General features: G+C 34.3%; 3 protein-coding genes across 6 annotated transcripts in view; 2 read left to right on the plus strand and 1 right to left on the minus strand.

The window, feature by feature from the left end:
* The first annotated feature begins 840 nt into the window (after positions 1-840).
* On the plus strand, positions 841-5,379 carry LOC135834925 (uncharacterized). 2 transcript variants are annotated; one of them, XM_065348919.1, is made up of 5 exons: positions 841-1,048; positions 1,217-1,353; positions 1,453-1,544; positions 1,635-1,795; positions 1,952-5,379. In XM_065348919.1, exon 5 carries the CDS (start codon positions 2,079-2,081, stop codon positions 5,046-5,048), a length of 2,970 nt encoding a protein of 989 aa, XP_065204991.1. In that variant the 5' UTR covers positions 841-1,048; positions 1,217-1,353; positions 1,453-1,544; positions 1,635-1,795; positions 1,952-2,078; the 3' UTR covers positions 5,049-5,379. The 2 variants fall into 2 exon arrangements, with proteins under 2 accessions (XP_065204991.1, XP_065204990.1); XM_065348918.1 differs by having other exon boundaries at positions 841-1,353.
* Positions 5,380-5,879: 500 nt separating this feature from the next.
* LOC135834924 (uncharacterized) lies at positions 5,880-15,977 on the plus strand. The gene is made up of 17 exons (XM_065348917.1): positions 5,880-6,124; positions 6,205-6,417; positions 6,500-6,706; positions 6,785-7,059; positions 7,161-7,359; positions 7,450-7,648; positions 7,751-7,886; positions 11,152-11,319; positions 11,402-11,610; positions 11,686-11,911; positions 11,979-12,207; positions 12,312-12,503; positions 12,580-12,703; positions 12,805-12,984; positions 13,077-13,162; positions 15,514-15,682; positions 15,770-15,977. Exons 1-17 carry the CDS (start codon positions 6,053-6,055, stop codon positions 15,877-15,879), a joined length of 2,994 nt encoding a protein of 997 aa, XP_065204989.1. The 5' UTR covers positions 5,880-6,052; the 3' UTR covers positions 15,880-15,977.
* An 853-nt stretch (positions 15,978-16,830) lies between these two features.
* LOC135834923 (uncharacterized) overlaps positions 16,831-27,307 on the minus strand; it is a 200,574-nt gene continuing 190,097 nt past the window's right edge. For all 3 annotated transcript variants that reach the window (XM_065348915.1, XM_065348916.1, XM_065348914.1), the window contains 5 exons: positions 24,961-25,555; positions 19,308-19,433; positions 18,981-19,147; positions 18,678-18,895; positions 16,831-18,574 (listed from right to left, as the gene is read on the minus strand). In XM_065348915.1, coding sequence (XP_065204987.1) covers positions 18,156-18,574; positions 18,678-18,895; positions 18,981-19,147; positions 19,308-19,433; positions 24,961-25,555 — 1,525 coding nt within the window. In that variant the 3' untranslated portion in view covers positions 16,831-18,155. The remainder of the gene's footprint in view (positions 18,575-18,677; positions 18,896-18,980; positions 19,148-19,307; positions 19,434-24,960; positions 25,556-27,307) is intronic.

Raw genomic sequence — 27,307 nt, forward strand, 5'->3', positions numbered from 1 at the left:
GTCGCAAGAGTCGCGTGGCGCGACTCATCAAAAAAAAGAGTCAGACTCCTCAAAATTGCGACTCGTTTGATTGAAGAGTTTCAAAAGAGTCCGACTCGGAGTCGCACCGTTGCGACTCCCCGCGACTCTTCTACGCGACTCCGAGTTGCTCCGAGTCGCCCCAGCTCTGATGAAAACTATGTTTTTAACTTAGAAGAAAAATGAAAATGACAAAAGAGTCTTTTGTTATTTCTTATTTCTCTTCTCATCAGACGATCAGAGATGGGACGCTTTGAAATTAAAATTCATTATATTTTTCTGTTAGTATTTGTAGAATAAATGTATACCTCCTAACATTTTCTACTACGTTTAAAACTTGTACTTGAAATTACAAATAAAACAAAAACAAATTAAAAATTTTAAATTTTGAAAAAAAATAAAAAATTTCAATGACAAAGATAGTGCGATTTTGAAAATACACCTTAAGGTGAATATGAAATCGAACACCTTAAGGTACAATTTTGCAATCTTAAAAAAGTCAAACTACCGCCACTACCGGGTGTCCAAGAAATAAGAATAAAGGATTTTGATGTTATCAAAAGGGAGAGAAAATTCCCTGCTTGAAAATTGGAAAATTCAGAAAATTGAATAATCACTCGAAAAATTGGCGATTGAGTGATAGTTTCAATGAAACACGAAAGAATCTTTCATTTTGCATTAAAACAAACTCAAAAGCACATTATTTTTTTCGATTGTTTGTTATTCAATTTTTCAATTTTGAGTTGGGAAATTTTTTTCCCACTTTGCCTTATCATTACGTATCAAATTTGTGGACACCCGGTAACTATCAATGTTTTCATTTCGACAATAATTTTTTTTTTCTATCAGGTTGCAAATAATTCAAATTTTGGTCAACGTCAATTACACAGTGAAGCTTTGAAGCTTTCGACGCTGCGGTATTATCGCGTTCAATACATTCAACTTTTAAGCTTATTCTACAGTACTCTACTTATTCATCAGCAGCAGAAGTCATATTGACAGACTGCCTTTGGACTGCTCGCCGGTGCCGGTAATGAACTAACCTTCAAAGCTTGTAAATGTTGGAAAATTATTTATATGAGAAGTATTGTTTGAGATCGAGAGATCGAGTATATGTAGTTCGAGTGACATTTACTTTTGTTTACGTAAATTTCGATAATTAAGTGAGTGATTGCTGTGATCTCTGTTTCCATTGTAGCTGGATTTTTTGATCTCCGAGTAGCGTGTGTACTCCTGGATTGATAGTAATGGTAATTGTATCTCAACAGTTCCTTCATTCATTAGATCATCACCTATTTTATTTAGAAGTCGTCCTCCTTCGCCGTGTACCAATTTGTGAGTATTCATCATAAGAAAGTTAACATCGATCTTCCTATATAGATCTATTTCAAAGGTGATCGTTCATGTATATTATGTTTTTTGTTTTTTTTTCAGTTTTTGCCTCGATACCTAACTGAGTGATCGTCAGTAGATCGCTACCTAAGTATTTTATCTAAAAGTGATCGTCGTTCGTTGTGTCCTAATTTGTGAGTATTCGTCATGGAAAAGTTAACATCGATCTTCGTTGATCTGCTTCAAACGTATTTATTAATTCATCTACGTGTATTTTTTTTCAGTTTTTGCATCATTATAGTTATCCAAAATCAGTAAAATCTTAGATCTAGTTTTTACACGCTATTGCACGATGGGTCATTGAAGTTACAATGAAAAACCATACATCGAGAAACTGAACTATATAGTGCTTCATTTGACTCTAAACCGAAGAAAATTTGAATCGGTGAGTGGAATTCCAGATTGAAAATCATTTCTATTGACACACTATACTGTGTTTTGTTTTTAAAATGTCCGGATTTTGATAAATTTATTACGCATGAAGCTAATTTTGAACGATTCATGTGTCAATTATTTAAAATACATTTGAAATATTTCACAGGAATCCTTTACGTTGGGTTGTTCATAGCCATCGAATGATCAAATCTTGGAGAAAGGAAAGCGAAACGATTTCGTCGATCCGGTCGTTATTATATTCTTGTTGAATAACGTTCAACTGTAGTCTAAAAATGTTCTCCATCTGCAAAGGTCACACACATCTGTCGAAGCAGTTATACTATTTTCACGCAGGTACCACCGTAAAAACATTTCCCAATCTTCGAAGTCGGAATTACTTCTCAGAAAAATCAGATCGCGGGCAAGAAACAAGAACAGCTGTGCTTTCTAGCTCACAAGATTACGTTTGTTCGTCAAAGTTAGTCCATTATGCTCGTAACTCAAATGCGAAGCAGGCATTTCTTAGCTTGTCAAATAACTCTAATTTTTCTAAGGAATTACGTTACGTGCACACAGAAAGTAACAAAGAGAGAATCGCCAACTTCAACAGACACGCTGATTTTTCCAAGCAGTTGAATTCTACGATGAAAAATAAAAACTTGCCTGAAGAAATTGGTAATTTGATGGAAGAATGGCTCTTACGTTTCGATTCTTTGAGTGGTAACGAAGCTAGTACAGTTTCCGGTACATTCAACAGTTTATTAAGAGCAAATATTTTTGGTACAGAATGGAACTCCGAATATCGAGCAAATTTCAAAAAATTAATCATTAAATTGGCTGAGAAAGGAGACCACTTATTGGATCCGAATAGTCGGGCTTATTCTAAGTTTAGCTCTCGGCAGGTTGATATTACTTTGAACGCGCTATCCAAATGGAGTGTGTTGAATAGTAATGTATGGTCAGGTTGCGTTCAAATTAATAACCAGAAAATCACCGAGATCGATTTATTCAGATCTGTGATTGGTGGTTTGATATACCGAGGAATTTTCATACTAGAGAATGAAACATCTGATCAATTCGATTTTCGAAGTATCACCAATTGTCTAAATGCTCTATCGAAATGGAACATTAACGAGTTCGATGGGTCCAAGAAATTCATCGGTTGTTTGGTAAAACAAGGCATAAAGGTTATTGATCAGTTCGATTCTTTAGCTGTTACAAACAGCCTGAACGCTTTGTCCAGGTGGAATATAAGCGATTTCGAAGATGCCTCCAAATTTATTGTACTGCTGTTTGAACGAAAAAGTTCGACCGGTGATAGACTGACTCCTCTGAGCATCGCCAAAACCTTGAATGGGATGTCTAAATGGAACGTCGATGAATTGCAAGGAGCTAAGGAGTTCATAATTTACTTAACGATACGAGGAACTTTGGTGGCGAATAAATTCAATTCCATGGGGATCGCGCACAGTTTGAACGCTTTGTCCAAGTGGAATATCGACGAGATGCCAGAAGCTAGAGGTTTTATTGTTTCGTTAATCGAATGTGGAAACTCTATCATTGATACATTCATTTGCCAAGATATTGCCAACAGTTTAAATGCGTTTTGCAAATGGAATATTGATGAATTACCCGGCGCCAAAGAGTTCATCATTCGGTTAATAAAACGGGGAAGCTCGACAGCCAGTGGTTTCAATCCTCAAGGGATCGCCAATAGTTTGAACGCGTTGTCAAAATGGAATATTCTCGAGTTAGAAGGAAGTAAAAATTTCATCGTACAATTGGTCAGATGTGGAATTCTAACAGCTGATACGTTCGACTCGTTGAATATTTCTAGCTCCTTGAATGCGTTGTCCAAATGGGATATCGACGAATTAGAAAGAGCCAAGGAATTTATTACTCGATTAATAAAACGCGGTCGTTTGATAATCAATAGATTCACTCCGCGGCGTATCGCCAACAGCTTGAACGCTCTCAGTAAATGGAATATTGACGAGTACGAAGAAGCCAAAGAGTTTATTATTGAGCTACTGAAGCAGGGAAATTCTTCAGTCGACAGATTCAATGCTCAAGCGACTGCTAATATTTTGAATGCTCTGTCAAAGTGGGAAATTAACGAGTTCGAAGGAGCTAGAGAATTTATCGTTCGTTTAATTAAACATGAAAATTCAACGATCGCCGGATTTGATGCCCAGAATATTGGTAATTGCTTGAATGCTCTCTCCAAGTGGAACGTCCGGGAATTGGAAGGAGCTATGGAATTTATTACAGAACTGGTCAAACAAGGGAATTCAATTTCTGGTGAATTCGATTCGCAAGGCGTCGTTAATTGCTTGAATGCCCTATGCAAGTGGCACATTGTTGGAAAACGAGAAGCTCGAGATTTTATCATCAATTTAATAATTCGTGGAAGTGCTATCGTTGATGAATTTAATCCTCAAGAAATTTCCAGCGGTTTGAACTCGGTATGTAAATTGTACATTTTTGATGGCAAGAAATGGAACAATGATCAATTGAAAAGCTTTAAATATTTCATTATCAAACTTACAGAAAAAGGCACCGAAATATGTAGCGAGTTCGATTCTCGAAACGTCGCTTTAATGTTCTATGCTTTTGCAGAACTGAAAATTCTGAGTAAAGAAAAATGGACGCCAGATGAACGGAACTCGTTGAAAAATTTCCTAGTCGGTATTTCTAGTTTACATGTTTCGTGTAAAAATTGCACTCTCCAGGAGATTTCAAGAATATATAAAACGATATCGGAAATGAATATTCTTCGTAATGATGAATTCGACTCCAACCAGATTATTAAGTTCGTAGATCTCGTGAATAATCTGGAAAATCGACTTCTTACACTTGGAAATGAACAGAATTCGGTGAAACCTGACATTAATATCAAACTTGCTGTTCAAATTATCAAAGATTTACCCGAGTTCAGATCTAAAAATCTTATTCTGTCTGAAAATCTGTTACTGATTTCGTTAATGTGTTGTTTAAGTAGTAATGTGGAGAAATGCGATACTTCCAGTTTGAAGAAAGATTTGATTCAAAGAAGTATTTTGACTGGGTTGCATGATCTTTTAAAAATTGTCAGTGAAATGGAAGATAGGCGCGGTTTGGTTGGAGCGTTTGATGAGAGTTTGTCCAAAATATACAGTAAGCTGGTTGGAATTGATTTAAATCATATTGATGAAATAGTAGATTTAGTTTATGAATTTGATAAATTACAAGTAATTAGAGATATGCAGTTTTTGTCGAGGTGAATGATCGTTTTTAAACTGTTATAATTTAGGTTTGAAAACTTATTCAGTAGAACGTGTTATTTTTTAGTAGGTAATTGCTATTTAAAATTGAAAGATCAAAAACATGTGAAATGTACAAAAATGAAGGATTTTTTTCTGCCCTGTTCAAATTATTTTAGATTACCTGTGTTTTATTTTCACAGTGTTCTTGTAAATATGTAAATGTCAGAACTTTCCATTTTGTTATAATTATTCAAGTGTTTGTTTTGTTGTGTTTTTGTTAGTTTTTATTTTTGTGTTTTTTTTTGCATTTTTGCCGGATATAATTTTCAATAAATCGATGAAATTGGAACCATTTGTTTTATTTCAGATGAAAGAAAGCTTCCACCGTTGAAAATTGTAAGGTACCTAATTTGTTTAGAGAGAAAATCAACCGCTGTCTTTGAGGATAAATTTATTGTCTTACGTTGGAGGTAGATATCTTCAATTTGCATGACAATTTTTGAACCTGAACCTGACAAAAAGGCAGGCCGACAGAGCATGAAGCATGAAAAATAATCTACATCACCAGTGAAAATTTAAAGTTCTAAAGTCATCGACCTTTAAGGTCGATGTCAAAGTGCATGTTTTTCATTTTTGAATTTTTAAAAATATTTTTATTCACCAAATCGATTGGAAAACCTAGTTTTCTAATTTAATTTTTTCGAAGAAAAAGCAAACTGAACGAAATATAACGTATTTGTTCAATTTTTTATTTAATAATTGTACAAATAAATGTATTTTATTTTATATTTGTTGCTTTTCCTGCGAAAAAATAGAATTTGAATGTGCTGATGAGTCAGGTACAGAACTACAGACACAGAGCGGGTGATAACTCAAGTTACTCAAGTTCTTATCAATTTTTTCAAAAACCGTTATCACTTTTCAAAACTGAAGAATATACATACGACATTTGAACCCGCCAAAAAAAGATTTCAGAAATTTAGAACCTCTTGATATGTTCAAATTCTACCTTTGCTACTGAAATGTCCACCGAAACAATTCCTACAGAACTAACCGAACATCTCGAAAGATTAATCCTCAGTATATGGGCAGAGGTATGTATCATATTCAACGTTACTAAGTAACCGAACAATTTATCATACTCATTTCTTATTCTACTGCTAATTTTTCACAGATTGACACCGAAAACCTCAAACGCTGCGTTGAATTCGTCGCCTGTCAAGTTTGCTATGGCCAATACTCGATTCCAAGTAAATCTCAAACTCAACAACTCCTAGAAACGTTTTCTACCAAATACAATCATCTCGGATATCCATTTTACGCCGATGAACTATCAAACTGTGTTCGAAATTACTCTGCACCGGATCCAGAAGATAAACGTGATAATGTAAGCTGTAGTAATCTTCATTCGTTACGAAGATTCGTACGTATTTTTGATTCTAATCCACCGGAAATTATTCTACGTTTAGGTCGAAGCGAAATGGCAGATACTGGAATTCTTAACCAAACTATCCGACGATCCTTTTAGTACCGAAAACTTGTATTCTTTAGAAGATAAATTAGAAACGAGTAAAAAAGCCATCTATCCCGAAGAAATAACCGAAGAAGAATGCATCAATTGGTATCGATATTTGAGAGAAGGTCATGAAAAATACCAACTACCTTCGGACGATGAAGTATACTATAAATATTTGGTCTAACTTTTCGAATGATTTATGATGTTCCAATCTGATGTAATTGTTTTCGCAAATTAGGATAAAGATGAAGACTACACTTATTCGAACTTTGACTCGTATCGAGAAACAACCCAAGTTGAGAAAATCGTTCCTCTCTATAAGGATGTATTTGCTGCGTTCGATGCTAAAGAAACGTCAGTAGCTGATGAAAAAACTACCTTCTTGAAAGCTCTAAAAGATGCCGAAGTGTCGAAGAAATGGTTACAAGAACATACGCAGAATTCATGGTGGTATGAAGCTAAGCCATTCTCAACGAGTAGTAAATATCCTACGGCTACTTTCGGTATAGATTGGTACGTTTTAGCGGTTTCGTTTCGGTGTAAAATTTAGTTCGAAATTTACAATACTAGTATTTGAAATGAATAGATTAACGAGTTGTCATTTTATATTACAGGGATCGATCTCAAAATACAGTATTGCATTCGTCTAAGCTGTGGTCTGAGCAGTATTTATCAACGAAGCATCAGTATTTAACCGAGTATAAAATTATTAGACAGTTGTTTTGGTTAATGATGATTAACGATGATAAACATCGTGTTGATAAACAAATGCAAACTCTACGTACTCAAATCTCTACCCCTAGTTTAATTCAGGTAAGGTTATTTCACGATGTTCCTTTTTCGTTCTCGAGAAAACAATTACGAGGTATATTTTAATTTCATATTTCTGCATTGTCATCGTAGGAGACGTTCGCTTCGTTTATAAAAGAATTGTTCGACACAGCTACCAAATACCATGAACTGAGATCATTCACCGATGAAATATTTGCCGATGTTTTGCAAATGCCGTTCATTTTCCAAGCATATGGATCAGTTTTGAGAAACATTTGCGATCCGTTTCTGCAGAAGGTCGTTGAAATGGAGCAAATGGTTCGAAAACAAGGTGAGAATTTCGAACTTAGATATTCTTAAAATGTAGGCTGTTGTTTGTGAATTAAAAAATCAAATTTTATTCTTAAACCTGTCACTCTTTTTCGTCTTTTAGATGATACAAATACTCTGCTGAAGGTTCGAAATGACTTGAATACGTACTTGAGAGAGATTAATTTCATTCATCGCGTACATTCTACCAGTTTGGATCCAAATTGGCGAACTGAGCCCGCGTCTAAAGTTGCTTCCAAGTACGTATCATTCGAACTAATCTGACGTGAGGAATTGCTTGCAAGAAAGGTTCCCTTCAGGCATCAACATTTTTTGACCGGACGGAACTAGATGGAAAGAGCATACTGAAATATACCTACATGTCAATAGCTAAAATTTTAGGGTGTTGAAATGCATTTTTCGATTTTTGGTGAATTTTTAAAAATCAAATTTGATTTAAAAATGGGAGAAAAATCGAAATTTTATTCAACTGACCAAGAAATCTGAAATTTGGTATGTGCCCTATTTTTGCCCCCTCCTCACCCCCACTCCACTCAAAAAAAAATAATTATAATAATAATTGGAAATGGTTTTGTACCGTTATGAGCAGTTCTGGAGTCTCCCGCAGATTTTTGAAAACTAAAATTTCTACAAAGTTGTAAACATTGCATAAATTGTTACGATGAAAAGTCTCTAAAATTGAACAAAACTTTGCGAAAATTGGTGAAAATCTAACAAGATCACTAAAGATGATCGAAAAATTGAAATACGAGTAATAAGAATTAATATTTCGACGAAAATGTATTTTTATATTTTTTAGCATTGTTGATAGTCGGGGAGCGCGCATAAGGATCAATTGCACCCCCCTGCCGATCATCTGCGACAACTTTTTCCTTAAAGGGGGAGTCCTAAGGAACATTTCTAGCCCTTGTCCTAAAAAAAAGTGGCCCTACTTACAAAATGGCGGCCACATTGATTGACAGGTCAGCCGAAATCGCAGATTTTGCATTCCAACACAAGACTGGCATTAAATTTTTTAAACGCTACAAAAGTAGATCGAAAGAGCAGGCAAAAATTCATCACCTGTCAAAATTTCAAATGCTAAAGTGCCTTTTTCGATTTTTGGTGAATTTTCAAAAATCAAATTTTGGCCAAAATGTGAGAAAAAAATCGAAATGTTACCAAGTTGACCTAGGAAGCTGAAATTTGGAATGTACCCTATGTTCGACCTGTCAAATCGATTGGAAACTGTTTCAAACCGTTTTGAGCAGTTCTGGAGCCTTCAGCAGATTTTTGAAACTCGAAATTCCCACAAAATTTCATCAAATGGAGTTGGAAAACCGAAATTCATTCTGCAAACTAATTTCAATACGCTACGAAGTCAACTGCAGGTGGATTTTAAGTCGTTTTGGAGCCCCCAGCAACCTTTTGAAAATTACTGGAGCCTCCAGTAAATTTTTGAAACTTGAAATTTCCCAAAATTTCATCAAACGGAGATGGAAAGCCGAAATTCATTCTGCAAACTAATTAATTTTCAATACGCTACAAAGTCGACTGCAGGTGGATTTCAAGTCGATTTGGAGTTCGAAAGAGGCCGGTTGGAACCCCCCCCCCCTCAATCCAAGATCTCAGCTGCCGAAATCGACTTGGTTTTGGAGCCTCCAGAAATTTTTTGAAAATTACTGGAGCCTCCAATGAATTTTGAAACTTGAAATTTCCCCAAAATTTCATCAAATGGAGATGGAGAGCTGAAATTAATTATGCACTCCAATTTTAACACCCTCTAAAGACGGCTTCAGGTGGGTTCAAGTCATTTTGGAGCCTCCAGCGTCTTTTTAAAAATTACTGGAGCCTCCAGTAGATTTTTGAAACTTGAAATTTTTCCAAAATTTCATCAAATGGGGTTAGCAAGCCGAAATTTACTTTTCCACCTAATTTCAATACAATATGAAGTCGACTGCATGGTGATTTCAAGTGGTTTTGAAGCTTCCAGCTACTTTCTGGAAATTTCAGTTCTCCTAAAAACGCTATGAAACCTTTCAAAAAGTCACTGGAGGCTCCAAAATGACTTGAACCCACCTGAAGTCGTCTTCAGGGGGTGTTAAAATTGGAGTGCATAGTTAATTTCAGTTTTCCATCTCCATTTCAAGTTTCAAAAATTTACTGGAGGCTCCAGTAATTTTCAAAAAATCGCTGGAGGCTCCAAAACGACTTGAAATTTACCTGCAGTCGACTTCATAGCGTATTGAAATTAGCATGCAGAGTTAATTTTGGCTTTCCAACTCCATTTGATGAAATTTTGTGGCAATTTCAAGTTTCAAAAATGTACTGGAGACTCTAGAACTACTCAAAATGGGTTGAAACAGTTTCCAATCGATTTGGGAGGTCAAAAATAGGGTATATCCCAAATTTAAGCTTCCTAGGTCAACTTGGTAAAATTTTGATTTTTGAAAATTCACCAAAAATCGAAAAAGGCACTTTAGCACTTGAAATTTTGACAGGTGATTATTTTTTGCCTGCTGTTTCGATCTACCTTTGTACGGTTTAAAAAATTTTATGCCATGCCAGTCCTATGTTGGAATACAAAATCTGTGATTTCGGCTGACCTGTCAATCAAAATGGCCACCATTTTGTAAGTAGGGCCACTTTTTTTTTGAGAACAATGGCTAGAAATATTCTTTAAGACTCCCGAGGATCAGCAGGGGGATGCGATTGATCCTTATGCGGGCTCCCCGACTATGGAGAATTTTCTGTTCAAAATTGAGTCATTCATGATGTGAAATTTTTGAAAAAAAAGTGTCTTGTGACCCATCAAAATGGGTTAAAATTTTTAGAGTAATTCAAATATTGTAACGAAAATGATATTTCAGCATTTTTGAAGAATTTTGAGCTTAAAATTGGTTCATGATTTTCATTTTTTTTTTTTTTTTTTTTTTTTTTTTTTAACATGTCATGTTACCTATTAAAATAGGTTAAAATTTCACGATAAATTCAAATATTACGACAAAAATTATTCATGAAAATTTTAAAATGAATTTGAGCCCAAAATTAGGTTATGATTTTCAAAATTTTTGAAAAAGTGATCATGTGACTCATCGAAGTGGGTTGAAATTTTGCGATAAATTAGGATATTTCGACAGAAAATGTACTTGAGCATTTTTGAAGAAATTTTCGTACAGAAATTCAAATATTCCAAGTCCGACGAAAGTCTATTGAGCATTTTTAAAGAATTTGTTGTTCAAAGTTTGGCCATGTTTGAAAAAAAATTTCAAAAATTGTCACGTGACCTATCAAGAAAGGTTAAAATTTTCTGAGGAACTGAAATATTGCGACGAAAGTATTCTCTGAGCATTAAAAAAAAAATCAAACCCAAAATTAATTGATTCGAAAAAGTGCATGCTTTTTTGATCGAACTTTATCTGGTTCAAATACTTGTTAGCTATTTGGAATACCTCACTTGTTAATCGCGAATGATATTCATAATTATGGGTACTTTGGTTTACAATTTACTTATTCTTGTTTCAGATTACTATCCTGTATCCATAGCAGATTCAAATCAATATTGAACCAATCTGAAACACGTATTCTGCTGATAATATTTTTCAAGACTTTCAAAGCCTACGCTGACCTTATCGATAACTGGTTCACTGAGGGCAGACTAGACGACTGGAAAAACGAATTTTTCATTCGAAGGTCGTTATTAGTCTATAATTTTATTTTAAAAACTTCTCAAGCTATGATAACTACGTGCCATAATTTAAATATGTACAAACAGATCAGACGACGAAACGTGTATTGTATTACCTAATTATGCCTCGTCCGTTGCTTCCTATTCCTCGTCATGCGATCAACCAGTATCGTCGTATCAAATCTCCGAGTTCTTTTACAAAATCGCTGATCGTCTTATGACTTGCAGTAAGAACATCGACTTTTTATGTAAACTGAATAAAACGAAGCAACTAGAAGAGGAAATCCTGAAAGAAGGTGAAATTGCACTTCATTAACAAGTTTTTTCGATTAAATTACTCTCCTTATCTAATTCTGTGTGATTTTTTTTAGGAAAATTGATCGAAGTACTTGTGAATGAGTTCGTTGGCCGAGTACTTGGTAAATCGTCTTCTTCTTGCCCCACAAAAGACTCGAGTTCAGTTCGTCTGGTCTCAGGAAGTTCAAAACCATTACCATCGATCCAGTTCCTTTCCAATGATACGATCAGCCCTTATCTAGTCTGCGCTTTTCAAAATACTGTCAATATAAATATCAACTCAAAGATTTCTAAACCTAAGTAAACATCTCATTTCCATCGTAATTAGTTGGAAATTCTTATGTATATATATTTTTTAATTTTATAGGGATATTTTCGAAGACTTGAGCAATTTACCAGTAGATTTAGAACTGTACCCGATTGGATCGATAATCGAAGATTCGCTTTATGCGACAATCAATCGTCGTGAATCTGTGATCGTTGATCTTTTCAAATCGTCGTTGATTCACGATTACAAATTGTTCGATCATTTACGTACATTGAGTGATCTTTTGCTAATGGATTTGCACGGATTCTGCAACAGATTAAATATCAGGGTAAGTAAAGCTAATCTGGAAGGTTTTATGAAGATTTACCACTCTTCTAAGATAGGTATCGATGGTTGTACTTGATATTCAACTTGAATGTATATCTTTTACAGCTGGAAAAACGTATCTGGGAAGGCAACCATTTGATGAAGGTATTTTTACACGATGCAGTCGAGTCGAACAAGTTAGCATTCGGTCATTTGATCCACTTTACTCTAGATCAGCAAGATGAGTATACGGAGAATGTGGACGTTTGTGTTTCCGAAATCATAAAAGTTATCGACTGCGTTCATTTACAATACATGGTGAAGTTTTTCGAAAATTACAGTTTCTATTTTCGAGTCTTTTTCGGCTCTAATTTTGTTAATTTTTGATGTGCAGGTTCAATGGCCTATGAATATGATATTCAACGATAACGTGATCAAGAATTTTTACGAAAAATTATTTAAATTAGTTCTGAAAGTGAATACAGCTTTTTCTAGCGTTACCAGGTTATACTACAAAGGTAATAAAAAATTATTGCGGATGAGCTTTTTGAACGACTATAATTTTCATCCATTTTTATAACATAATTAGATATGTACTAATGTGGGTTCAAATTTCCAGACATACCGGCTACGAAATTTTTCGTGCTCAGATTCCGTAGAATGCAGATGTTTAGATACTGGGTCGTTCAACTGTTGCATCGAGTTCGAAGTTATCTTTCATTAATTATATCGCAATGTCTGGATCATAAATTGATTGAAAAAAACATACAGATTGAAACTTTCGGTACCTTACAATCACGTAAGCTGAAGCATCAGTCACTGAAAACAGACCGTAACAAATGTTCCCCGAGTAATCGATAAGTAATACCTAATCATTTAAACCTTTCTCAGATTACACGAAATATTTGGAGAACTGCAAGAAAGCTTGTTTAATCAACGCGGAAATTTACGCAGCAATGGAAAACGCTCTAAACAGAGTAAGAATATTTTTACCTAAATAAAACATGTTTTGAACAGGTACTCTCCGATTTCAACGATACCTACGGAGATAGATCGAAAGAGTATCATGAGCACCAAACTCGCATTAGGATTCCCAACTTGTCGACACCCTGGGAGTTCACTATCAAGTTCCAAAAGTTCAAAGCCTCCAAGTTTATCGAGCGACGAAATTTTTTTCGACATTTTTTAAAACTCATTATCTAGAAAACGGCTGAACCAATTTTGATCAAATGTAAAATTTCACTAGTCTGCATGATTCCTACAAAGTACTAATACGAGTCTACGACCCTCAATTTTTAATGAATCATTCATAAACGAATTGATTAATTTTTTGAAATAACCATTCGCCAAACGCCAACGAATTGATCAATTCGTTCGCGAATGAGTCAGTTATACGAATCGATTCGTTCGCGAACGAGTCACTTATACGAATCAATTCGTTCGCGAATGATTCACAAAAAATAATTCAATTCGTTCGTGAATGATTCACCAAAAATTTATTCAATTTGTTACCGAACAAGTCACTTACAGGAATCGATTCGTTCGCGAACGAGTCACCTATACTAATCGATTCGTTCGCGAATGATACACAAAGAAAATTCAATTTGTTCGCGCGAATGATTCACAAAAAATAATTCAATTCGTTTGCGAATGATTCACAAAAAATGATTCAATTCGTTCGTGAATGATTCACCAAAAATTGAGCAAATGAGACGCCAACGAGAACGAATTGACAGGGCGAATTGATTAATTCGTTCGCGAATGAGTCAGTTATACGAATCGATTCGTTCGCGAATGAGTCACTTATACGAATCGATTCGTTCGCGAACGAGTCACTTATACGAATCGATTCGTTCGCGAACGAGTCACTTATACGAATCGATTGGTTCACGAACGAGTCACTTATACGATTCAATTCGTTCGCGAATGATTCATAAAAAACAATTCAATTTGTTCTCGAATGATTCACAAAACACGATTCAATTCGTTCGTGAATGATTTACCAAAAATGATTCAATTTGTTCGCGAACAAGTCACTTATACGATTCAATTCGTTCGCGAATGATTCATAAAAAACAATTCAATTTGTTCTCGAATGATTCACAAAAAATAATTCAATTCGTTCGTGAATGATTCACAAAAAATAATTCAATTCGTTCGCGAACGAGTCACCTATGCGAATCAATTCGTTCGCGAATGATTCACAAAAAATGATTCAATTCGTTCTCGAATGATTCACAAAACACGATTCAATTCGTTCGTGAATGATTCACCAAAAATGATTCAATTTGTTCGCGAACAAGTCACTTACAGGAATCGATTCGTTCGCGAAGCGCGAACGAGTCACTTATACGAATCAATTCGTTCGCGAATGATTCACAAAAAATAATTCAATTCGTTCGTGAATGATTCACAAAAAATAATTCAATTCGTTCGCGAACGAGTCACCTATGCGAATCAATTCGTTCGCGAATGATTCACAAAAAATGATTCAATTCGTTCGCGAATGATTCACAAAAAATAATTCAATTCGTTCGTGAATGATTCACCAAAAATTGAGCAAATGAATCGATTCGCTTTCAAATAAATCACCAATACGAATCAATTCGTTCGCGAATGAATCACAAATCACTAATAGGATACGACCCTCAATTTTTGATGAATCATTCATGAACGAATTGATCAATTCGTTCGCGAATGAGTCACTTGTACGAATCGATTCGTTCGCGAATGAGTCACTTATACGAATCGATTCGTTCGCGAACGAGTCACTTAACTATACGAATCGATTCGTTCACGAACGAGTCACTTATACGATTCAATTCGTTCGCGAATGATTCATAAAAAACAATTCAATTTGTTCTCGAATGATTCACAAAACATGATTCAATTCGTTCGTGAATGATTTACCAAAAATGATTCAATTTGTTCGCGAACAAGTCACTTACAGGAATCGATTCGTTCGCGAATGATTCACCAAAAATTAAGCAAATGAATCGATTCGCTCTCAAATGAGTCATTAATACGAATCGACTCGATTCGTTCGCGAATGATTCTTCAAAAATTGAGTAAATGAATAGATTCGTTCGCAAACGAGTCACTTATACGAATCAATTCGTTCGCGAATCATTCACCTACTAATCAGTCGAATGATTCACCAAGAAATCAATCAATTTATTTACTTAATCGTCAATTGTTCGTAAATGATTCGATTCGATTGTAAACAGATCAATTATTGCTGTAGGTACAAATGTTTCAAAAAAAGTGAATCAATTCGTTTGTAGAAAAATTTTTATTTAAATAAAACATGTTTGATCTTTCCCATCAGATATGGCAAATTTGCGATCATGTGCGTCTACTGTGGACGAAGAGTACGAAGTTAGCGCTTACAGATCAAGACGTCGGCAAGGCGGTCGAACTGTACGTTCAATGTTTATGGTATTTTACTCAAGTTCTCGAGAAATTCGCTAAAAAAGGAAAACGAGAGAATAACCCTCGTGAGTAGAACAATTTTCAATTCTTAGCTTATTTCATTTGTATAATAATAAACACATTGATTTAACCTTCTTTTTATCTCTTTTCAGTATTCAATTTATGGTCCGATTTGGCCCATATGATCGAAGTTCACAAATCCACTATCCCTGAGGATTTGCCATTTATTGGAAATACTGCCGAAGAGTCGTTCCAGTGTTGAAAAAATTCCTAAATTAAAATTTTTTATTATCTAATTAATTTTTTTTTTTATTTCGTGTTTGTCATTTTTAATAAAATTATTGCGTTTTATAAAAACTATGTCTTTGTTTAATTTCTGAATTGTGCTCTCTTATCTCCTCACCACCTGAAGCGCTGCATCATAAATTTTGAACTTTTGAGTACATTTTGTGAGCTTTAGAGAGCTTTTTAGGCTGTACGAACGGTTCGAATGAGAGAGTTTTCACATACGGAGAATCCGTTTCTGGTGTTGGTTCTGCCAAAAAGCTCGAAGTTTCCTCAAAAATGAAGCTTTTTTTCAAAAAAGTTGAGCTTACAGGTGCAAAAAAGCTTGATTGATTGAAATAAATGAGATTGACGTGATCAGCAATGCTTAATTAGTGATAATCGACTATTCGTACATCCTATTTGGCTTTCATTCGGCCAAAAAGCTCAATTTTGAGTACAACAAATTTTTGAAAAAAATGAGCAGCGCTTCAGGTGGCAGAAAATGGAACTTCTTTTGTTATCGTCACCGCCTGCAGCGCTGCATAATAAATCTTGAACTTTTGAATCAATTTTGCGAGCTTTAGGGAGCTTTTTACGATGTACGAACTATCGTTGGAGGGGTTTTCCAACACGGAGAATCCGTTTTCGGTGTTGGTTTTGCCAAAAAGCTCAAAGTTTCCTGGATAACGGAGCTTTTTGTAAAAAAGTTGAACTTTCATTGATAAAACAGCCACGCAGATTAAACTAAATGAGCTTTTCGTGATCAGCGATGCAGAATTAGCAATAATCGATTCATCGTACACTCGATTGGCTTTTTACTAAGGCAAAAAGCTCAATTATGAAAAGTTCATATTTGCTCCTTAAAGTTGTGAGATCTGCAACCTACTTTCACAAAAAAAATACCAGTAAAACACTACAAATACACAAAAACACAATTAAAACGACATTATTTAAAAACAATATATTCTTGTTAATACATAAACAAATTCTTAACCATTAGAAAAAAAAAGAAAAAACATAATAAATACACAAACGAAAAAAAAAAATTGCACACGGTTTTACAATTTACAACAAATTGCACAAATACAAATTCACAAGAGAAAAAAGCTTCAATTATACAAAAAAACACACAAACATATTTAAAACAAAAAAAAAGAGAAAAAAGAAGAAAATATAGAGAGAAAATTAAATAAAAATACAGTACAAGTGAAAAGTATTGCAAGCATAGCACCTTTTAAAATATAGGTATATTGTGGTAATTAAAAAATCAAATCTGCCAAAAAAAAATATTACTGACACTGTAAAAACAAGAAAAAAACAGAAATGGAACATTTTTCAAAAACAGGTATTGAGATCAGTCATTATAAATACAATGAAAAAAAAAATAGTGTATTTACAATTACATGATCGATCAAAAATTCATTTTCAAAACGAAAAAAAAAGAAAGGAATGTTACACTGCGGCAATTTTTTGCGTGTACTTTATAAAATAAGAAAAAAAAAGAGATCACAGTTAACACAAATTTTAAAAAAAATTAAAAATTATTTAAAAAAAAAATAATAAAACAAAAACCCTTATCAAAAGGGTACCTAAAAACTACAATCCTACTCGAGTAAATTTAATCTTTAAAAAAAATGTAAATTATTTACATTTTATACAAAAAAAAAAAAAATAAACTCAATTCAACAATAATAGATACACAATCAAAACGTAACTTTTATATACAAACATTTAAAAAAAATTAAAAATAAAAAAAAATCAATTAGCTTAATAAAATCCATGTCTTAAGAGCGATTCTCAACGCGAAAAAAAAACAACTAATTAACTAGATTTAATTAATCACTCATCGAGACATAATTTGTTCTAAATTTGGAAAACCCGTTATTTATCGGAATTGGTAACACTGCTTTCTTTTCGAAGAAAAAAACCACACACGAGCTACCAAATTGTATAAAATTTTCTATCAAAGAAGAAAAAGTAAAAGGAAAAAAATTGTTAATTAATTATTACGACCTTTACACAACAATCAGTCTTTCGATTCCACAAAAAAATCAATGAGGAAGTCCCTTTCGGCGAGAAATTATTGAGCAAAGTTAAAATTCGTAAAAATTTACTCTTAAAACCCTCCGGCTCGACCGGTTCATAGTAGAATAAAAGTATTAAAAAATTTGGCTAAAAAAAAAATAAAATATACTCTAGGTATTTTAACAAAGAAGGAAGGGTGGGGGGAGGATGGAGTGTGAATATTTTTATAGATTAAAAAATCTAAGGTCAACTGAACGACATGGTTAATTTTTGTATATTCAAGGCAGCTAGTAATTTATCGTTGTATTTGACCATTGTGTACTGGATGGTCTTAGATTTGCTCGTCTTGGGCGAAAATTTATTATCTAAGAAGGAAGCGTATTCGACGTTTTCTTCGAATTCGGCTCGAGTGAGTTTTTTGGTGACGTAGTGAGATGCTGAGTTCGAGTCGTGATCTTGTTGCTGTTGTTGGTTCTTTTTAGTGATCGAGTCTCGTATCTTTGCGGGTAGATCGGAGCACAGCATCCATAATTCGGGTTCGTTTTTGAACCGGTATAAGGTGGGTAACGGGGTATCGCTGATTTCGAATTCGAGACTGGTCACGTGATCGGGTGACGAAGACGGAGGGCAATCGGTTAACGGTTCGTAGCCGCAGTTTTCTTCGTCTAAAGTAATGAAAAAATTAAACAGATTAGGTAAATGATGATGAAGGTGAAAAATTGAAGGGAAAAATGGCAACACTGGACTGTGAGGCGGTTTTCATCTTACCAATATTGTTGTATCCTAAGAAAGGCCAAGGTTTCGACGTTCTGCCTTGAATATCAGCCAAATACAGCATGAGAAACTCCCTCAAATCATCTTGCTCATCTTTGACTAGCGATAAGGGTGTCTGGCCTGCGTAAGTTGAAAGCAGAGGATCGGCTCCGTAGGCCAGAAGCAATCGTACCAATTCCACGTTACCATGTTCCACAGCCTCGTGTAACGGTCTAAAAATGTAACAAGATGAAAAAAACATTGGTTAGGTGCTTCGAAGTTGGTCTGTGAAGAGATCTTTTACGAAAGTCAAGTTACCTGATTCCGCCTTTGGCACTGGCACTGACGTCAGCTCCGTATTTGAGCAACATTTTGGCTATTTTTAGGTGACCTCTGGTGCAAGCCTCGTGTAAAGGAGTGTATCCGGCGTTATCTGTAGGAGATGGGGTGCAATTCATCTTTTCCAAGCAATACGAACTGATATCCTGTGAAAAAACAAATAATATTTTAGTAAAAAAAAAATGAGTCTGGACTCTTTATTTTCTTCAACTATCACAGTCACACTCTGATCAATTTTAAAATCAGTGCCATGATTCTCAGTCTCATGATTGAGAAAAATAAAAAAAAAATAAAAAATATTCTCACCGAATATCCCAATCTGGCAGCTTTATGTAACACAGTCTCTCCGATTCCTTTATTGACCACCCATGACTTGATTTCATTCTGAATATCCTCGATAGATTCCGGAGTTGGTCGGATAGGGGCTACAGGCTGCAACAAAATAATAAAGTGAATTAAATAATTATTTCGGCACATCGACTCAATTAATTTATCCACTGATGCATTGAAAAAAATCACCTTTTTTTGAAAAAAAAAATATAAAAAAAAGAATTTGTAGGTGAGTGAGTAAAATTTAATATAAGAAAACTAATTTTTCCAATTTTTTAAACGTGATCAATAAACGATTTAAAATTTATAAAACTGCATGGCATTATCAGAAATGATCTTTTAAGGCATGTTTGTCTCCGCAATAAAACGACGATAAATGATTTAAAAATCTGTAACTTTCATACTTTCAATAAGTTCAAGATGAATAGCTTGGACAGTTGGAACAGGCTACACGTGCATTTTACATCAATAATCATCATTCATTCAGATTATAATAATAAGTATGTGACCAATTAGGAACAAGAAAATATGCATTCAAAATGTTGAACTACATAATTACACCATCGAATTCCCCTTCTCAAAACCTCCCATTTTTTAGACCCCTTGCAGGTTCCTTAGGTCAGTTTGGGCTTAAAATTGGCTGAAATGAAAATCCCAAAACCTGAACCGATTCAACCCCAAATCGAAATAACTTTCTCAATCCCAAAACAAATCCTGAAACCGAAATGAGAATTTATAAAAATGAATCCTGAAACAATTCCATGCAGGGCTGTTAAATTACCGTAATTTATTTGCTGGTAAAATACGGCGGTAAAATACGGTATTTTACGGTATTTATGGTATTTTACCAATTTGGATATGAAGAGTTATTTGTAGTTTGACTTCGAACTTCAAAGTTCTGAACTTCTGACCTGCCTCTGACGTAAATTTTCATCTGTTTTAGGTGTTATTAGAAATTATAGGAAATTTTCCATGGACATTTTTTGGAAATTTATGGGGAAAATGTTTGGCAAATCATAAATTTTCATTGAAATGTGGAAAGAAAGATAGAAAAAAAGTGTTCAATTTAGCTTTTTGGTAAATTATGGTAAAATACGGTAATAAACTTTTGGTAAAATACCGTAAAATACGGTAAAATACCGCCATAATTTACCAACATAAATTACCTTACAGCCCTGATTCCATGCAATCCCAAAATGAATAAATTTTGAACCCAAAATTGAAATCCAATCGCAAAATCATTATGGTGTCACTGCTCTGCAAACTCTGATAACTCAAAAACTTTGGTAACTCAAAGCAGAGTCTGTTCCTCTTAAACTCCTCACAAGACTCGATGTAAAATTCACTTCTCTATCTCAAAATGAAAAGTCTGATGTCTGACACTCTTTATAACTCAAATAAAATTTCTTGAGAAATATAGAAAAAGCCTCTGTAAGTTGAACATTGCTAACATTTTGCCTCTATATAACTTGAAAATTAGAAGCTCATTCCTCGGTAGTATAGTGGTAAGTATCCCCACCTGTCATTAGAAGCTCATTGATGCAAACCTCTTTTTACATACTTACATGTACTAGTTATCTTCAAATGGCACTAGACAATCTCATTCACACAGGTGTGTGATAGATGTGATTCCACTTCATTCTGCTAAAAAACATTTATCTGATTCAAACTTTGCTAACTCGAAATATACCAAAAATGAACCTCCATAACTCAAAAACTCTAATAACTCGAAGTCAACTCCTTCTACCTTCAGCTTTGAGTTATTGCAACTCCACTGCAGTTATCATGCTTAGGAGGATTGGGATTCTCCAGTCTCAATAGATGATTTCAATGAAATGTCACAATGTCGTCACTTGATGGACAGTTGCAACGTGATTGGCTAATGGTATAGCGACAATTGTTCGAAAGCGCTTTTGACAACATTTTTGGACCTAAATTAGCATTACATTAAATGGGGAATCTAAAATCTATAAAGAAATAAGAAGAAAGCTTGTATGATTTTAGGGTCTTTTACAACGCAGAATCCAAATTTAACAAGCGTTTTCCTTACTTATTTTTATAGATTTCAAATTCTCCATTTAACATAATGCTAATTTAGGGCCAAATTTGTTAGTTGATAATGAAACTGACCAATCACAGCACAGCTGTCCGTCAAATGACCTCACTGTGACATTTCATTGAAATCGTCTATTCTTTAGCAAAGCAAATTCAGTTCTAAATCCAGTTCTGAATCCAATTCTTTTGCTGTTCTCAATTCCCTGTGATTCCCAAATAGGTACGTTTTTCAATTTTCAACTTCAGGATTTAACAGGGCTGTTAAATTACCGTAATTTATTCGCTGGTAAAATACAGCGGTAAAATACGGTATTTTACGGTATTTATGGTATTTTACTAATTTGGATACCTATGAAGAGTTATTTTTTGTAGTTTGACATCGAAGTTGTGAACTTCTGACCTGCCTCTGACGTAAATTTTCATCTGTTTTAGGTGTTATTAGAGATTATAGAAAATTTTCCATGGACATTTTTTGGAAATTTATGGGGAAAATTTTTGGTAACTTTCAAATCATAAATTCCCATGGAAATTTGGACATTTATGAAGGAAAGATGGAAAAAAAGTGTTAATTTGGCTTTTTGGTAAATTATGGTAAAATACGGTAATAAACTTTTCGTAAAATACGGTAAAATACCGCTGTAATTTACCAACATAAATTACCTTACAGCCCTGGGATTTAATGAATAAAGACTATAGGAGGATACAGGATAAGTATGGTGAATTTGCCCCAGAGAGCTTTAGGGTTGATATTTGCATGGATGGTGGGTAACTGGGTACCCTTGAGCACCTTCCCTCAGGAAAGTTTCAGACCCCCCCCCCCCCCAAGCTGCATACCGATATAAGTACCAAAATACCAATACCAGCAATACTGGCTTTTTGAAAAAATTTATAAATACCGTTTTACCAATACCAATTAGCAGATAGATGAAGTACCGATTTACAAAATACCGATAAAGTTTTTGAAACGGTATTACAGTAAGTCCCGCTTATTAGAATCGAGTTGGGACCAGGTATGTTTGATTCCATAAACCGGAGTATTCCATAAAGCAGAAGGATAAAAAACGCCAAATTCCAAATTTTGTTGAAATTATAACAATTTTTGATGTTTTGTGAAGTTGATTTCAATGATTTTTCTGGTTTTTAGTTACATATAGTCTTCTAATATATTTTGAACACTTCTTTGGATGATTTTTATAAAATTTTACAAAAGTTTCATCAGCTATTGCCAATTTTTACCAACTTTAAATTTTCATTTCATTTTTTTATGACATTTTAATACGTTTTCAACACTTTTTCATTCAATTTTCGTTAAATTTTGCTAAAATTCGTGATTTTTTCCAACTTTTGAAGATTAGTCAATTCCATTAACCGAGTGAAATGTGCTTTTCTATTCTAATAGGTGGAAAAATTAGCATGTAAGAAGATACAAACGTTCTGTCCCAGCACATTCCATTCCATTAACCGAATTATTCTATTATCCACAATTCTAATAAGCGGGACTTACTGTAATACCAAAATACCAATACCGAAATAATTTTCAATGGTATATTTTGGTATTGGTAAGGATCCGCACAAAAATGGGAATAGCGTTTTAAATGTGTTTTTGACCCCTAGAAAACATATATCACACTTCGGGAGTAATAACTAATAAGGTGACATCTCAAAAAAGTGAAATTTTACAGGAGAGTGATTTTCTTTTTTTTACAAACTTGATTCATTATTTTTATCAACTTATAATTAATTGTGAGGAATGAATAGCACCTCATTTTAAAGATCTGGTAGTGGTATCCTACCTTCATTTAGCATAAGAACACTTTGAAAAATAAAATCTTAAAGAGGAAATATTTCAATGTTTGGAAAACATTTTGAGTTAGAACCTTTCATTGAAGTTGATGTGGAGGCGGAAGGAAGCGTCCAAAAAAAATTTCATATTAGCAAAGTTGTAGAGAATTAAATTTCCAATCGACATACTGTCGTTAGTTTTTTTCTAGAGTGCTTAGTTTTTGAGTTTTTCTCAAAAAACTAAAATTTCATATGTGCAAATTCATTTTTCTGAAAAGTGATCAATTTAAAAAAAAATTCCATTTGGTACAAACCAATAAAAAATGCACTCCTTGTGACTATTTCTAGCTGACAAACATTCAAAACAATCAAAACTGTTTGTTAACACTTTGTATGCATGAAATTTGCTCAAAAAAGGTGGAGTTTTTTGAGATGTCACCTTATAACTCCAAACAACTTGCAATGTTGTTGGGATTTTGAGTTAGGCCATTTCGGTTTTTTACATGATCTAGATAATGTACCCAACTCAAAGTGTTATTTTTGGTCGAGGGGGGGGGGTCATACAAGCCCCAAAAATGCAAAAACATCAAATAATTTTTTTTTTGAGATGTGGTCTTATTACTCCCGAGGTGCGATATTTAAAAAAAAATTGAGGTGGGCCATGGTCAAAAGTTTAAAAAACTTACAGAAGGGGTAAATTGGTAAACGAGGTGTTTTTTCCACATGAATCGACCCCCCCCCCCCCCACGAACACAAATATAACGTCCAATTTTATATTACCCTCATCCATAACCCTCCAGTGCCTCTGCCCCCACTCCAATTTTCACTATATTGAAAGTTGAGATATTTTCATAATGTTGGTGTCGTTTCCATATGAATCCAACACCCCGAACACGAATATGAAATCCAATTTTATGCTACCCTCATCAACACCCCTCCAGTGCCTCTGCCCCAGGTTAATTTTCACCATATTGAAAGTTCAGATATTTTCATAATATTGGTGTCGTGGAGTTGATCAAAATTGGAAGCCCTTTAATCCCCGAGGGATGCCTAGATCCAGTAATTAAACAATTTTGTAGCAGGACCATTTCCACCATAAAGAACAATTTTTTAGAAAAAAAAAGTTGTATGTCTCATCAGTTTCTCTCTTAATCCCTCACATTTTTCAAAATATAAGAACCAGAGAAATTCTGAAGATTCAAAATAAAAATTGGAAAAATTCTGAAGGTCCGAATCAATCGAAAAAAATCACTCAGAAATTCGACCTCAGCAACCTCAGTTCAGTAGAAATTGACATTTTCAAAATAAGGAGAGGACTAGAGGGGCATTGAGGGATCCAAACGATATGTCACACATCAATTTCAATTTTTTTGAAATTTTGACCACGTTTGAGAGCGATAGGAGGAGGTTCAGAAAAATTGGATCAAATAAAATGAAAATTGTTCGAATTCGGTGTTTTTGAATTAATAACAATCAATATGCCACTCCAGTTGAAATTTTGGGAAAATTTCAATAGAAATTGGGGTATGTATTTGAACTCAAAATCTTCGAATTAATTAAATCTATACACATTTCGAAATAATCGACCTCGAATTCAGGAATAAAGAGCCGAATAAGACAAAACGAAATTAAAATTTCATACTCTTCCAACATCCTTGCAAAATGCCTCCCCAAAAATGCTAAACATTCGTCCCAAACACACAAAATATTACAAAACTGATCTACTCTACGGCGACAGAATGAAAAGAATATACGATTCGCGTGTTAACAATAGAACTGGTAAGAAAATTACCTTTTTACGTTCTTTGTCGTCGATTTCGTCGTCATCTTCTTTCTTCTGTTTCTTCTTCTTGCGAATGTAATCGAAGCCGGACGAACGACATTTCCTTCGAAACGATCTGCTTTTTCTTTTCACGACGTTTTCAATTTCAGTTTCGTTATTATGTTTGCAGTTTTCGACGGCGGCGACGGCGACTGCGACGCTGGCAGCGTCGTCGTTGGTAAAAGACGCCGCGTCTCTATACACGAAATCCACCGTATCTTCGAAATCTTTGCAGCCGTTCTTCTCGTCTCCGCGACGCTTTTCTTCCTCCATTAATAATTTCAACTTGGCGAAACTTTTGTGCCACCCTTTTAGACATCCGTTGGTTGAATTTTTAACTTTTTTATCCCGTATTACGTCGTCGTCCTCGATAGTCGTGTCGCTGACGGGAGGCGCTGAAGCTGGTCTGTCACAGCCGAACACTTGTTTTAGAGTCGCGTTGTGCTTCATTTCTTTCGTTTGCGTTCGCGTACGAGATTCCAAGATCACAGTTTTGAATTGATTGGCGACCTGGTGTTTTTCGAATACTTCCTTGAACACGTCCACCGTTTCTTTGCGGAAATATCTGCCAGTGACATAGAGACAAAATAAAATTATTCGCTTGTTTTATGTGGGTTGAATTATTTTTAACAGGTGAGAAACATATAAGAGACTACTCAAGAGTACGTATGTAAACAGAATGTTAAATCTGGGCTACTTTTCTGCTGATCTCTCTAGTTTCTAGCAGTATTTCTCCACTCAAAGGTACACAATTCCCCAAATTCTCACTTAATATTCTTTCATCCCTTATCTAACACTCATAACTCATCGATTTTATCCACTTTTCACACACCCTTCAACTCAGTCCATACCTAGCTGAGTATCTGATAACACAAAATTGATGGGAAAAGTCCTTTCCACTGGTCCAACAACATCATTGAGATTTCTTGACATGTCCAGTTTCGATGCCAATAATTGTTGGAAAAAATAAGTTTCACCCCCCCCCCTCCTTATCAAAATTTCGACTACTTTCATGAATTTTTGATTTTTGACGAATTTGTTAATAATTATTTTATTAATGGTTTGAAAAAATATCAATCTTCTACAGACTAAAACCAAATTTAATCATTTCCAGCCAATTTTCATCTCTCTCCCAAGTAGTTGGATCTTGTGAGAAAATGATTCCCAAATTTTCAATTTTCTTCTGAATCCGAAAAAGTTGTCCCCCTCCTCAATTAAAAAAAATTTCATTCAAAATTTTCAGTTCTTGCGCAAAAAATTCTTCTAAATAGCCCCTCGTTAGTTGTGTTCTCCCTGCAGAGGTCCCAATATTGAAAAAAAAACTTCTAAGGAATAAAAATGAATAGGAATTGGTAGGTAGGTAAAGTAAAATTTGTCGAAAATTTCTCCAATATGCTTCATCCCCCCCCCCCACAACGATCTTTAAAAATTGTGGGGGGAAGAAATCACTCTATTTAATAAGTAAAAATAATTTTGAAATAGTCTATTTCAGTGTCAAAATTTCTTCAAAGAAGCCCCTTTCCAATAAGAAATATTGTTTAGCTCCCTAGCTTTTTTTTTTTTCAATTATTCAATTTCACCTTTTTTGAACATATTTTCTCACTTCTAGGAGGACTTTGTACATTTTTTTCAGAAAAAAAAGTCATTTTAGGAACCAAAAAACTTTGAAAAAGTAACCAAAATGTAACAAAAAAATTGACAAAACATGGGCAAAACATCCTAATGCAGAAACAAATTATCAAAAAAACCATAACTCTTTGTTTTTTAATTAATCTGAAAATGAATCTCGATAGAAACTAGTACAATTTTCTCAAAAAGCAAGACTTTCTGGCATTAATTATTGTTACCAAAAAAGCGAGTTTTTTATTTGAAACTTGAGGCAACAAAGTGAGAATTTTGTAATAATTTCTGGCAAAAAGCGAGACATCTGACAATTTAAACAACAGAAAAGGGGTTTTATTGCAATTTCAGGCAAAAAAAACGACACACGATTTTTAAAATGTGAGTCTTTTTGGATTATTCAAAAAAAACACGATTTTTAGCCATTTTTGGCTAAAAAAATGAGACTGACCTAAATTTTACCAGAAAGCAGGGCCTCATGGTAATTTATGTGTATGGCAAAAAAACGATGTGTTTTTCTATTTTTAACATTTTTTGGTAATTTTTGGCAAAAAAGTAAGAGTTTTGAATATTTTTTTAAACAATGAGACTTTGGAATTTTTTGCGAGAAAGCAAACTTTTTAGCAATTTTTTTAGCAAGAAATGAAGTTTTTTGGCAACTTTAAAACCATTTTTGACAAAAAACGAGACTTTGGCA

Source organism: Planococcus citri, chromosome 2 (assembly GCF_950023065.1).
Source record: "Planococcus citri chromosome 2, ihPlaCitr1.1, whole genome shotgun sequence".
NCBI lineage: Eukaryota > Metazoa > Arthropoda > Insecta > Hemiptera > Pseudococcidae > Planococcus > Planococcus citri.

Bases quoted from the DNA above. Each gene is read 5' to 3' on its own strand.
- LOC135834925 (XM_065348918.1), top strand. From the start codon at position 2,079: ATGTTCTCCATCTGCAAAGGTCACACACATCTGTCGAAGCAGTTATAC.
- LOC135834924 (XM_065348917.1), top strand. From the start codon at position 6,053: ATGTCCACCGAAACAATTCCTACAGAACTAACCGAACATCTCGAAAGA. The intron at 6,418-6,499 runs GTAAGCTGTAGT...TTCTACGTTTAG, and splicing joins CAGAAGATAAACGTGATAAT to GTCGAAGCGAAATGGCAGAT. The intron at 13,163-15,513 runs GTAAGAATATTT...CTTTCCCATCAG, and splicing joins TGGAAAACGCTCTAAACAGA to ATATGGCAAATTTGCGATCA.